The sequence below is a fragment of the Vulpes lagopus genome, chromosome 15 (genome assembly GCF_018345385.1).
Source record: "Vulpes lagopus strain Blue_001 chromosome 15, ASM1834538v1, whole genome shotgun sequence".
Classification (NCBI taxonomy): Eukaryota; Metazoa; Chordata; class Mammalia; order Carnivora; family Canidae; genus Vulpes; species Vulpes lagopus.
The window spans coordinates 23,124,835-23,138,244 of record NC_054838.1 but is presented as its reverse complement, the minus strand read 5'-3'; the positions used below and the strand labels follow the sequence as shown (position 1 = coordinate 23,138,244).

Sequence of the window (13,410 nt, the reverse complement as noted above, 5' to 3'; positions counted from 1 at the left end):
ATGTGATGAAACAGGAAGTATGCATAAAACACTTTTGCTGCAGGTAGAAGTTTGATGTTTATTTCAAGCAAGAGTGTTTGTGCCATCAAGTTGCAAGTTGAACTACCTCCTTTTTCAGGGACCACTATTTTTTTAAAAAGACTTATTTATTTATTCATGAGAGACAGAGAGAGAGAGAGAGAGGCAGAGACACAGGCAGAGGGAGAAGCAGGCCCCACTCAGGGAGCCCAACGTGGGACCCGATCCCATGACTCCAAGATCATGCCCTGGGCGAAGGGCAGGTGCTAAACCGCTGAGCCACCAGGGATCCCATGGGAACACTATTTTTATTTGAAAGAATAACAGACTGTAGTTACTCAGACTAAGTATTTGGCAGATATTTTCTTGAAAGTAAATGAGGTGAGTCTGCTACTGAGGGGAAAACCACTGGTAGTATTGTTGCCAATGATAGAATTCTCACTTTTATTTAAAACTTAGAATGGAGAACTTGTATCTGCCACTAGGAGCTTGACGGCTTCCCCAATATAAAGATTTTCTGATGGAGGCACCTCGGTGCTCAATTGATTAAGCACCCAACTCTTGTTCTCAGTTCAGACCTTCATCTCAGGGTCATGAATTTGAACCCTGTGTTGAGCTCCATGCTTGGCATGCAGCCTACTTTAAAAAAAGGGTGTGTGTGTGTGCCTGGGTGGCTCAGTAGGTTGGGTGTTTGATTTGGTTTCCCCTCAGCTCATGATCTCAGGGTCATGAGATCGAGCTCCACATCAGGCTTCCTGATCACTTAGCACAAATCCTGCTTGAGATTTTCTCCCTCTGCCCCTCCCCCTGCTCGAGCTCTCTTTCATTCTCTCTCAAATAAATAAATAATACAAGTTTTCTGATGAAATTAGTGATGATACTAATAGCTGTGATTATTTTGGTATTGTATAGATGAAATGGGTCAAATTTGGAAGCTTTGCTTAACTCATTGAATCGCTAGCTTTCATGTGACCAGTGAGTGCAGTGCATCATGTTACAAAATCACATCTGCATAAAGGATTATTAAAAGGGGCAAGACAGACTAATGGATTTTTTTTTAAAGGTTTTATTTATTTTTTCATAAGAGACACAGAGAGATAGGCAGAGACATAGGCAGAGGGAGAAGCAGGCTCTCCAGAGGGAACCTGATGCGGGACTTGATCAGGACCCTGGGATCATGACCTGAGCCAAAGGCAGACGCTCAACCCACTGAGCCACTCAGGAGCCCCGAGACCAATAGATTTTGATGTAATAGAGTTCAAAAAGTTCATCCATATAGGTTCAAATTTCACATTGCAACTAATCTTTAATAAACCTACCACTTCTTGAGTTTTGATGTAATATTAGAGAAGAATATTTACAGTTATCTGAAAGGTTGTTAAAATACTCCTGTCTTGGGATGCCTGGGTGGCTCAGTGGTTGAGCATCTGCGTTTGGCTCGGGTCGTGATCCTGGAGCCCCGGGATCGAATCCCACGTCAGGCTCCCTGCATGGAACCTGCTTCTCCTGTTCCCACAACCAATACGTTGTGGGAATATAGGCTCTTGTCATAATCACTTGGCAACTCATCTAGAACATCTGCTGATTGATTTGATTGGAATGTAAATCCTATATTTGATTCTTCATAGTCTGATGGGGAGAGTGGCTGGTTAGCAGAGGATGAGAACTGTTCATTTGCTGCTCTAGGAGGAAAGAAGGAAACTACAAATGTATTGGTTGTCACCTTTATGTATGCCCTATGCTAGGTGTTTGAACAAATGTGGTCTTAATTTTTGCAAAACCCATGTAAGCAGATATAATTTTCCTCATTTTGCAAATGAGATATTGGAAGTTCAGAGAAGTTAAACAACTTGTCCAATATCATATAGTAGTAATTGATGGAGCTGGGATTTTGACACATGTGTTCTGACTCCCAAGTCTAGGGCTCTGTGTTGATAAATGGTTGGATCTTCTAAGGTACTTCCAGATGGGTCTGAGAAACCTTGCCAGATTGGAATGTCTAAGAGAAGTTAGAAAGTTCTCAGGAAGGAGAGAGAGAGAGCATAGGAAATGCTTGGTAGGAGTCATTTGTGAATTTTGGCTAACATGGTTTTTTGGGACAGGATTCTATGACCTTATGGGACATCAAGATTTTATACTCCTTTATACTCAATCCCTTTAATCCTTCTCTATGTCAGATGGTGCCAGCAGCAAAGGTCACCTGTGTGTCTGATCAGGTTACAAACCAGAGCCTAGTGTTTGAAGGCCAAACTTCTTGAACCTGCTATAGGCTTTCGGGAAAGAGACTAGCTGACCTTAGGCCAGTGGTGCCCAGCCTGGAGACTCCTCATCCCTAGAGCTCAGTAAACTATATGAGCATTTAAAAAATGCCTATTAGAAGTTGTGCTTTGGGGCATCTGGCTGGCCTCAGTTGGAAGAGCATTAGATTCTTGATCTTGGAGTTGTGAATTGGAGCCCCATGTGGGTATAGGGATTACTTAAATAAATAAAACTTAAAAAAAAGAAAGAAGCTGTGCTTTACTTATGATAAACCTGTGTGTGAATACAGGCTAATGAAAAGATTGGATTTCTTTGCTTTGGGTCAAAAATCTGTCAACCTAATGTAGTTCAGGTGTGCTACCTATGGTTTTCTGAAACAGGGGTCATTATGGCCCAGGGATTAAGTTCAGCTCACCACCTGTTTTTGTGAATAAAGGTTTGTTGGAACACAGCTAGGCTTGTTCACACTTACGTTTTGTCTTTGGCTGCTTTTGTGCTCTATGATAGAGTTAAGTAGTTGTAACAGGGGATATATGGCTTATAAATCCTAAATTGTTTACTGTCTGGCCTTTCACAGAAAAAGTTCACTGACCCTTAGGGTAATCCTGATTCTATCATGGTACTTAGCACACAGTGTTTTAATCACCTCTCTCCCCACTTTTATAACTAAACTCCTTGACAGCAGGGATGAGATCTGACTCATCTCTTTATGTCCAATGCTGATTACAGAGCTTGACATATAAAGAACACTCAATAAATGTTTTTTTTTTTTTAAAGATTTTATTTATTTATTCAAGAATGACAGAGAGAGGCAGAGACAGGAGAAACAGGCTCCATGCAAGGAGCCTGATATGGGGCTCAATCCTGGGACTGCAGGATCACATACCCTGAGCCGAAGGCAGACACCCAACCACTGAGCCACCCAGGCATCCCCCAGGAAATGTTTGTTTAAATTGACACATCATGTACTGATCAAAAATCTCCGATAGTTAAAATTTTTTTCTTATTCCAATAGGCCATTATATGTGCCTTTGATTAACAGGAGTAAGGGAAGGAAAAGTATGATGTTGGTTATGCTAATCCCAGTGCTGTGTGCTTCCATCTATGAACCAGTCATTACTGACTGCTTTTTTTTTTTTTTTTTGATAGTTCATGGATAGGAGTCCATGAATGAAACAATCATGGCCAGAGCTCTGGGTGAGGAAGTTGAGAAACAATGCCTTAATCTTTGCCTACATTCTAGTCTTTCCCTCACTAACCACCACTGCTTCCCCCCACCCTCTACTCTCCACCCCAACTTGGCAGGATACATATAGAAGAATGTATGGTTATAGGGAAATACTTCTTTGGCAGGTATACTATTTATCTTACTTTATCTTACTTTTTGTCTTCTATAAAGCGATTTCTTCGGTGTGCTTCTTACCATCTGTGACTTTCAGGAGACGAAACCAACCTAAAGCGATTTGGTCACCTTGGCATAAAGGCAGTGAGATGAGGTGCTGGCCTGGGAGTCAGTAGACCTGGGCTCTTGCTGTGGCTCTTCAGCTTTCTTTGACTTTGAGCCCATCAGTTAACAACATCTGTGAGTTACATCTGGGACATTTTACACACTCAACATTTATATTCCTCCCTCTTTTTGAAAAGGATTTGAGCAACTAGCAAGTGATGGAGAGGTAACTTGTCCTGTCCTGTCACTGTCTGACTAGCAGACAGGTTAATGATTAAAAAGATTGGAGTCTTTTAGGTCTTTGAACAGTGCCTTCTAGGAGGCTTCACAGAGGCAGTCTTTTTACCTTGTCCTTGCTTTCTCTTCTGTGGCAACTTCTTCCTTGGGAGTGATCTGAGGTGTTTTTGCTGGAGGGAAGTTATCAAGATCAGGGGCAAAGGGAAAGAGCAATTTTAAAATCTAAGAATTGGGAGACATACTAAGAACTTTACTTAACAATGTCTCTTTCAGATAGTGAGCTCAAGGCCTGGAGAAGGGAAGTGACTTCCCTATAGTCACGTGGTAGAGCTAAGATGAGGTGCCAGGCTCTTTCTGCTGTGTGCGTAGTGTTTGCCAGGGTCCTAAGGGAGGATTAGGTGGCCTTGCTCTTGTGCTGCATATAGTGCTAAATGACTGTGTTGGTGGTGGAGGAAGCTGTCCTGCATACCTTCCAAGCTGTTGCACCTGATGTGCTCAGGACCACAGGTGTCTGTAGATACTGCTGACTATAACTGTCCGTGGGCAGGCACAATATGTGAAGGATTTCTGCACTTAGCCTGTGGCTGGCACTGTGCTATTACCAGTGATGACAAAGTGAATGAAAAGGAAAACTGCATATTATCTTGGCATTGCAATGAGTGGGCTGTGTTCCTATTTCTAGAAAGACTGTATTTATGTACGTTTGTTTGTTGACTGACTAAAAATGATATTTCATTTGAATATGTATTTCTTCGCCTTCTAGTAAGGCTAAACTTTCTTCCCTGTGTCTGTTGGCTATTTGTATTTTCTCTCATTTACATTTTTATTCTTGTGAGTTACCTAATCACGTTCTTTGTCTAGATCCCAGTCTGTTCCTAGTCTTCTGCTTGATGTCCCTGCCAGGAAACTATTAGGATAATAAAGCATTGTCCCTAAACAGGGGAGCTCAGCACATCCCTGGGGAGAGAGGTGAAGACTGGATGAAACATGTTTCTCCCCATACAAATAGCCAGTTACATGATGACATGAGGATTTAGTTGCTGAAAGCTAAGGACACTGAGACAGGTGCGTGGTAGGGGCCGGTGGCAGCCCACAGTAATGTTGTCTCTTGCTTTTCCTATACAGAGTTTTGCCGGATTGACAAGCCCCTGTGCCACAGTGAGGATGAGAAGCTCAGCTTTGATGCAGTCCGCAGCATTCACAAGCTGATGGATGATGATGCCAATGGTGATGTGGATGTGGAAGAAAGTGATGAGGTGAGCTCTCTCACCCTGCCGTGGCTCTCTCCTCTTCCTGTGTGGACAGTCCCTGAAAGCTGTCTAGACACTCTTGCCCGTGGAGAGATGTTCTTGATGTTGGCTTGTTCTCTAGGAGTTCTTCCCTATCAAGGGAGGTGATTCTCAGCAGAAAAGCCCTGTAGGACCCAGCCTGTCCGAGTGCAGACCTGATGTCTGTGTCTATGCCTGGACTGGCTCCCATCTGCCACTGGCTAGAAGCACAATGCTGACTGAGCTGTGTTCTTTGAGAGGGAGAGGGAGCCCCAAGGTTGGTCTCTCCTTTTGCCCCAAATCCTTATTGCAATCCTGCTGCAGATGGAGGGCATCGGTCTATACTTATTATGTGCTCAGCCCCTTGTTGGCATGTAGGAGAGAAGTCAAGATGATCATTTTCTTGCCCTCTGGGAGTTTATACTCTTTGGGGAGGAAGAAACACATGTTCCTAGAAAGATCATTCTGAATTCCAGGCCACAGTTGCTGGGAGCCGATTGAGTGGTCCAGATAGTAGGAGCGAGAGGAATCTCTAGATGGAAAAAACTCTGCTCTGTAATTGTTTCACCTTTTGGCACTACTACCGTTCCAATTCCACAGAACCCAGAGTACAAAGTCATCGTGTGTGAAAAGATTGAAAGGTTTCAGTTGATTTAAAGCTCACCATGTGCCAACAGTTTGATGAAGCTGCCAAGTTTTGTCAAATCTTTAATAGTGATATGGTGTATGTCATGAGGGAGAGGTAAGCCCAGTTTCTTTGTCCTTCTTGCCAGCCCACCTATTAAGTTTTGAGTTCAGTTTTGGATCTCACGTTGTCAGAAGTGTCTGGAACAGTGAGAGCCTATATAGAAGGAGTGACACGAATGATGAAGGGTATGGAAACTATGAAATGGAGACAGATGTTCACTAGAATTCAGTATTTATAGGTGTCTAATATGTATGTGCCAGGCACTATTGTAGACATGGGGATGTGGCAGTAAAGATGGCACACATGTCTCATATCATTTACATATCCTGTCCTCACTTACAGTCTAGTGAAGAAAAGATTAGCCTGGAAAATAAAAGATTTGGGTAATAAAATTTCTGTCTTCAAATACATTAGGAGTGGAGGAATCTGAATTAAATAATGACAGTGCAGGTGATGAAGACCATAGCACTAGCTAGCATTTATTGAATTCTTATTCTGTGCCAGGCATAGCTCTTTTGCAGCCTTTCTTAACAGCCTTTTGAAATTGGTATTATTATCAAGGACTGGAGCCTTGGAAAGGCTTGTTCAAGGACACACTGGATGTGTGTGCAGATCTGGTTTCAAAGCTCATGCTATTAGGTACTGGTGTATTGTTTCTCTTATTCTAAGGGCAGAACCAGGACCAATGTGGCAAGAGTGAAATATGGACATATTATTTTAGAATAAAGAATCATCTAACAGCACCATCTGGTCATAGAAGAGGCTTCCTGGGTAGATAAGTAGTGAACTCTCCGTCACTAGAATATAGCACTCCACTGATTGGTTAGCAGAAGGGATCCAGGTATCAGGTTAAATTAGATAATGTCTAAGGAATTTATAAGAGGAGAAAAATAGATTTCCTGGAGCAAAAGTAGACATTTGAGTAGAGTGGAAGGAGTGGGCCAGCCTGAGTGGTAAGTAGGGAGCGAGCGTGAGCACAGATGTGGAGGTAGTAAAAACGTGGTGAGGGGTTTGGTTGGATAGACTGGCTGTGGTGGAATACTGCAGGAGAAAAACCTGGAAAGGAGTGGGGACCCAGGCAACCCAACTGAGAGACATCTGCTTGCTGAACCTGGCAATTGTAGATCCCTGAGTGAGGGCAACCACCACAATGAAGGTATCTGAACTTTTGGTTGCGTCTAGAAGTGTTACTGGCCCTCAACGGACCCCAATTTTATTTGTCTGTGCTGATAAGAGAAACAAGTTCCTGGAGGCACATGAGGTGTGGAGGTTTCCTAATCTCTCTCTAGAGGCCTGGCCATGGCACTGGGGATGGATGGCACACCAGTGAAGAAGGTGATATGATCCAAGATCCACACATTCCTGGATATCTTTGTCATCTGCTCCTCCTCCTTTTTTCACTTTTGCTGATTGCTTTGTCAATGAGGGGAGGAAGAAAATGTTCTTTTTAGAGGAATGTTACCACAACAAAAAAGCTCATCAGCACAAACTGTTCTAAAATAACACAAAAGCTGTCACCCTGCTCCTCTCTGTGCCAGTGGGGAGCTGTTCTTTTTCAGCATAGTTTCTGCCTTGCCTTGGCTTCAGCTGTTCTCCCTATAATCTCAGGCCCCTGGTGGTGAGAGGGGCCTGCCAGTTCGAGTTTTCATGATAAGTCACAAGCAACTGTCTTCGAAAGAGAAAGTAACAGTAGCCGAATTGTGTGCTTAAGTCAGCCTAAACATATATGACAATCTTGGAGTTCAGGTTTGAACTAGAGCTTTGGTGGATACCTCAGAGCTTAGAATATTGGCTAATAGACCCTGAGATCTCAGAGATGAAACCATGAAGGACCCAAGCTTTTTACAACCACTTAGAAAGCATTGCTGGTTCCCCAAGGATCTTATTAGCCCAAGTCTGAAGGGACACCCTAGAAGGCCTCATTATTCAGCCTCCTATCAGTAAGTTTTTCAGATAGCTAAACTATAACCTCAGTTCTAGATCTTTTAACATTTTATTTTATTTTTTTAAATTTATTTTATGATAGTCACAGAGAGAGAGAGAGAGAGAGAGAGAGAGAGTGGCAGAGACATAGGCAGAGGGAGAAGCAGGCTCCCCGCACCGGGAGCCCGACGTGGGATTCGATCCCGGGTCTCCAGGATCACGCCCTGGGCCAAAGGCAGGCGCCAAACCACTGCGCCACCCAGGGATCCCCGATCTTTTAACATTTTAGCCATTTTTGAAGTAAGTCTTTATTTTCACAGATTATTTTGAACAGAGTGTTGACTTTATTTGGATCATTCAAAGCATGTCTTCAGGGCCTCTTCTTACATGCAGTACCTAGATTCTATATCCATTGTTGTGATTTCTTAGAATTTCCCTGTCTCTTCTTTGATTCATCCCCATTTCTAATTGCTGTCTTTACTCTGTTACGAGCTCTGGAATTAGACTTATGGCAAACTGAGACTCAGAAGGCATTTTTTTTTTTTAAGTTTTTATTCATTTGACAGAGAGAGAGATTGAGCACAAGCAGGGGGAGCAGTAGGCAGAAGGAGAGGGAGAAGCAGACTCCCCACTGAGCGGGGAGCCCGATGCAGGGCTCAATCCCAGGACCCCAGGATCGTGACCTGAGCCAAAGGCAGACGCTTAACCAGTTAAGCCACCCAGGTGCCCCTCAGCAGACATTTTATAGACAATACATGATCATTGGCATGTGCGGCAGCCAGTAGCCTGCTCAAGTACCATCTTTGCCTGCATCTGTCCAAATTAGCAGAGCCTGTAGATGGCCCTTCAAATGAACGAGCTGGCCCTACTGGTGACAGTGCCCTTCCTGCAAGGGTGGGAGGGAGTCTGACCAGCACAACAGTGTGGAAATTCAGATCTGTGTTCTACTGAGACCTCTGATGGGAAAACTGCCCGTGGGCAAAGGATTTGCTGCAGTGGGATGGTCCTGTCAGGTGGTCTGGACAGTCTGAGGTAGATAGAGGCTGTCTGAAACCACTGTCCCTCCAGCTGGCCCTGACACTTTGAGGGCAGTGTTATTATTTTCTTCTCTGGAGCCTACACGGGATATCAAGGGCATTTATCCAATTGTTATTCAATTAAATTGTTGAACTGTTATTCAATTAAGCAAATTTTTATTGAATACTTATTATGTGTGTGTCAGGCATCATTCTAGTGCTATGGATTTCATAGCAAACAAAACAGATAAGATTTCAGCTTTTCCAGAGCTTTCATTCTAGTGGTGTGTATGTCACAGGTGATTGAATGATGAGTACAATTCTGAAATTAGGAAGAACTGTGATAATAGTAGTTCAGTGACTTCCCCTTTAGTTTTCTTAGGTAAAATGGTGGCTAATGATTCCTAACCTTGCAGGGTTATTATCAGAATTTTTTTTTAAAGATTTTATTTATTCATGAGAGACACAGAGAGAGGTAGAGACACAGGCAGAGGGAGCAGCAGGCTCCCTGTGGGGGAGCCCAATGTGAGATTTGATCCCAGAACCCTGGGATCACGCCCTGAGCCAAAGACAGATGCTCACCCACTGAGTTACCCAGGTGCCCCTATTGTCAGAATTCAATGAGAAAAGTACTGTTAAAAGTTTCCAGCACAGGGGCATCTGGGTGGCTCAGTTGGTTAGGCATCCAACTCTTGATTTTGGCTTAGGTCATGATCTCAGGCTCCTGGGATTGAGCCCCATATTGGGCTCCATGCTCAGTGGGGAGTCTGCTTGAGATTCTCTTCCTCTTCCTCTGTTCCTCTCTCAACTTCCATGCTCACTCTCTCTCTAAAATAAAAATAAATACATCTTTAAAAAACGGTTCTGGCACAAAGAACTCCCAAAACTCTACAACAGAAACCAAACAACTTGGGATGCCTGGGTGGCTCAGTGGTTGAGCATCTCCCTTTGGCTCAGGGCGTGATCCTGAGATCCTGGGATTCGGTCCCTGCAGAGAGCCTGCTTCTCCTTCTGCCTGTGTCTCTGTGTCTCATGAATAAATAAATAAAATCTTTTTTTTTTTTTTAAAGAAAGCAACTGGGGGTCCCTGGGTGGCTGAGTGGTTTAGCACCTGCCTTCAGCCCAGGGCATGATCCTGGAGTCCTGGGATCGAGTCCCTCATCGGGCTCCCTGTGTGGAGCCTGCTTCTCCTTCTGCTTGTGTCTCTGCCTCTCATGAATAAATAAATAAAATCTTAAAAAAAAAAAAAAAGAAAGAAACCAAACAACTCAATAAAGAATGAGAAAATATTTGAACAGACACTTCATCAAAGAAGTTATATGGATGACAAAGAAACATGAGAAGATGCCCAATATCACTAGCTGTTAGGAAAGTACACATTAAAACCACAGTGAGATACCACCACACATCTATCAGAATGGCTACAATTAAAAATGACAGGTGAGAAGGAAGAGCCACTAGAACTCTTACTTATAGGGCTTCTTAGAAAGTTAAACATGATTTACTATATGTCTCAGTAATTCTACCTTTATGTATTTATTCCTATAGATAAATGAAAATTTATGTTCACACTAACACTTGTACACAATGTTTATAGTAGCTTTATTCATAGTTGCCTAAAGCTGGACACATATCAAATGTCCTTCAGTGTGTGAGTGGATAAACAAACTATGGAAAATGGCTCAGCAATAAAAAGGAATGAACTGTTGATGAACACAACATAGATGAATCTCAGAGGCCTTATACTGAGTGAAAGAAACGAGACGCTATATGATTCCATCTACGTGACACTCTGAGAAAGGCAGAAGTGGAGGGATGGAAGCTAGGATAGTGGTTACTAGGGGTTAGGAGTGTGGAGAGGGTTCGATTACCAAGGGACAGAATGGAGGAATTTTGGAGGGGGTAATAGAATTTTCCTGCATCTGGGTTGTGAGACAGTTAACAAGAGTCTAATTATGTGTCAAAACTCATAGGATTTTATCTCTCCAAAAGTTAATTTGATCATATGTTAATTAAGAAAAAGTTGGCATCATACTGGACACACAATTCAAACTCGTGAATGCTATTTATTTTCCCCTTTGTGTTTATTCTATTTTCCCAGGAAAGCTCCCTGCATCTGACGATTGTATTGTAATGTTTGCTTCACTCATGTGTTTCTCTCACCAGATTAGGAGATTGTTCAGGGCAGGGACTGACCTTATTTGATTTGTTTGCCTTTGTTTCCCCAATGCCCAGCAGAGTCCTATACAGAACAGGTGCTTAATTTAATCAGTGTGGAATGACTGACTAATATCACTATAGCAGCATGGCATCTGCCTGAGAAGGGAGGCTTGAGCAAGGGTGTGATCACACATTTTGGAGGGTGGGGATGGGTAGGTAGCAGTATGAGCCCAGGAAGCTGCAAAATCAACTTCTGCTTTTGTTAGTGTCTGTGGCTGTATGGTGTAGAAGCATAGCACAGGGTTGAGAAGGGTTGCTCTGGAGTCACACAGACCTAGGTCTAAACCTGGCTCAGCCCTTAGCAGCCATGGAAACTTGGAGAAGTTCTTGAGTTTCATTCAGCCTTGGTTTCTTCATTAGTAGAGGAATAGGCATCTCATGGAATTGTTGCAAAGCTTAAATACTGCAAATAGAGTACTTAGGACAAGGTGTGGCGTATGGAAGAGGCTCAGTAATGGTTAGTTTTTGCTGTTATTATTGTTATTGTTTTTATCAGAAAGAGCATACATTTTGATGCAGAAAGGCCTGTGTTTAAAACTTAGCTTTGCCCCTTATTGTGACAAATAGGCGAGTGACTTCACTTCTCCGAGCCTCAATTTATTCAGCTGTTTGAGGAGGGTAATTCTTTGGAGGGTTGTAAAGTAAAAGCTGAATGTATGCAAATGCTTGGCACATGATAGGTGCTAAATCCACGTTTATTCCTCCTTCAGCGTGATGGTACAGATAGTGAGGGCTGGCCTATATAGCAAGAATTCCAAATCAGCTCTCTCATCATCCCACGGCACCAAAACATGTGGCTCTGGGAGCCACCTCCAGCAGCTTGGCTGACTTGACCAGGGGCCAGGGGCGCTGCAGGAGGCAGTTCTAGATTCGCCTGAGTAGCCCATGTGAAGGGGGTGGGGCATGACGGAGCAGGTGCTGAAACTTCTCTGGCCGCTTGCCCCCCACCCCCCGCCCCGCCTCCTGCCCATGTCTGTGTGCTTAAAAAAGGGTCTAGGTGAGAAGTTCTCATTTCCTCTCACCCATCTGAAGGCTAGAGGATTTTTGAGCAACAGAGCCATATTATAATATTGTCATCGGTTCTGCTTTGACTTTAACAGGGTAGGAGAGACTGACTTGCTTTCTACATTTTGCGTGTCCCACGGAGGGTCATACTGGGTCCTGGGAGGCTGTGTGAACTGGGAAAGGATGGAATCAGGGCTGGGGGATCTCAGCCTTGAGAGGAGCAGCTCCACTTGCAAAATGCAGAGGCCAGCAGGCACTGGACTTGATAGGAGGTGGTCTGTAGGGAAGGAGAGGGAAGCCCCATGTGCTCCCTGTACATAGCCAGTGCTGTGGCCAGCCTGGCCTAGTTTGGATGAGGGTGAGTAACTGAATTATGCCCAGAAGTTATTAGCATAGTTACTAGTCAGTGCTTTCCCTCTTCAGGCTTTGAGCCTTATTTCCTTATGTCCAGACGGCTGTAGATACCTCAAAGGGTACCCTGGCCTTTAGTTTTCCCTCCACCAGCCCATGTTGTACATGCTGCCAAGGATCTTCCCACTTTACATGTTAGTTTCATGTATCCTACATGATTTTCTCTTCCTAGTCCATCTGACTTCCTGTGCTGAGCACGCCATCCCTCCACATCTGGCCTTAGTCTTTCTTAAAGACTCTCTGGACCACACCTCCTGTCACTCTGGTCTGGCCCTGGCCGTCATCGTCTCACATTCATCCCATGCTTGTTGCAGTGCCCTTTCTTTGCTCAGCTAGCTCTCCCTAGCCAGAATTAGCTTTTATATCCCTCCTTTTAGCTCTTGGCCCAGTCCATGTCAGTCTTAGGTTATCTTCTAGAATGTTTGAGACTCACTTTTCGTAACTCTCCCTGACTTTCTCACCCCCCCACTGACCTCTCTCTCTCATCCCAGGACTAACTCCCATAGCACACAGTCCAAATCAACTCAATCTAGCAGGTAATTAAAATGTCTTGCTTTGTGCTCTAATGATTTTGATTGTATTATCTTGCCTATAAATCTGTCTTTTTGCACTGTTACTGGAATTACTAAAGCACAACTCTGATCATTACTTCTTCCTTGTAAAGGGAGTGCAGTGAAAAAGGAGCATCCCTACTGTGTGCCCAGCCCTGTTCTAGCTGATTGCATGTAGAGTTTTATTTAATGTTCAGCCACTCTATGAGCTTGATGTTATTAACTGTGTTTTAGTGATGATGAAACTAAGAGTGGCTTGCCTTTACTAACTAAACTAATATAAACTCTAACCTGCCCTTCAGTGCTCCCACAATCTACCTTTTGCTTTTCTGAGTAGTTCACATTACACTGCATTCCCTTACTTTAT

The 13,410-nt window shown here is 43.6% G+C and overlaps 1 protein-coding gene across 5 annotated transcripts in view; it reads left to right on the top strand.

Annotated features, from left to right (window-relative positions):
* STIM1 (stromal interaction molecule 1) overlaps nt 1-13,410 on the top strand; it is a 195,054-nt gene that overhangs the window by 101,427 nt on the left and 80,217 nt on the right. For all 5 annotated transcript variants that reach the window (XM_041729991.1, XM_041729992.1, XM_041729993.1 and 2 more), the window contains exon 2: nt 5,087-5,217. In XM_041729991.1, coding sequence (XP_041585925.1) covers nt 5,087-5,217 — 131 coding nt within the window. The remainder of the gene's footprint in view (nt 1-5,086; nt 5,218-13,410) is intronic.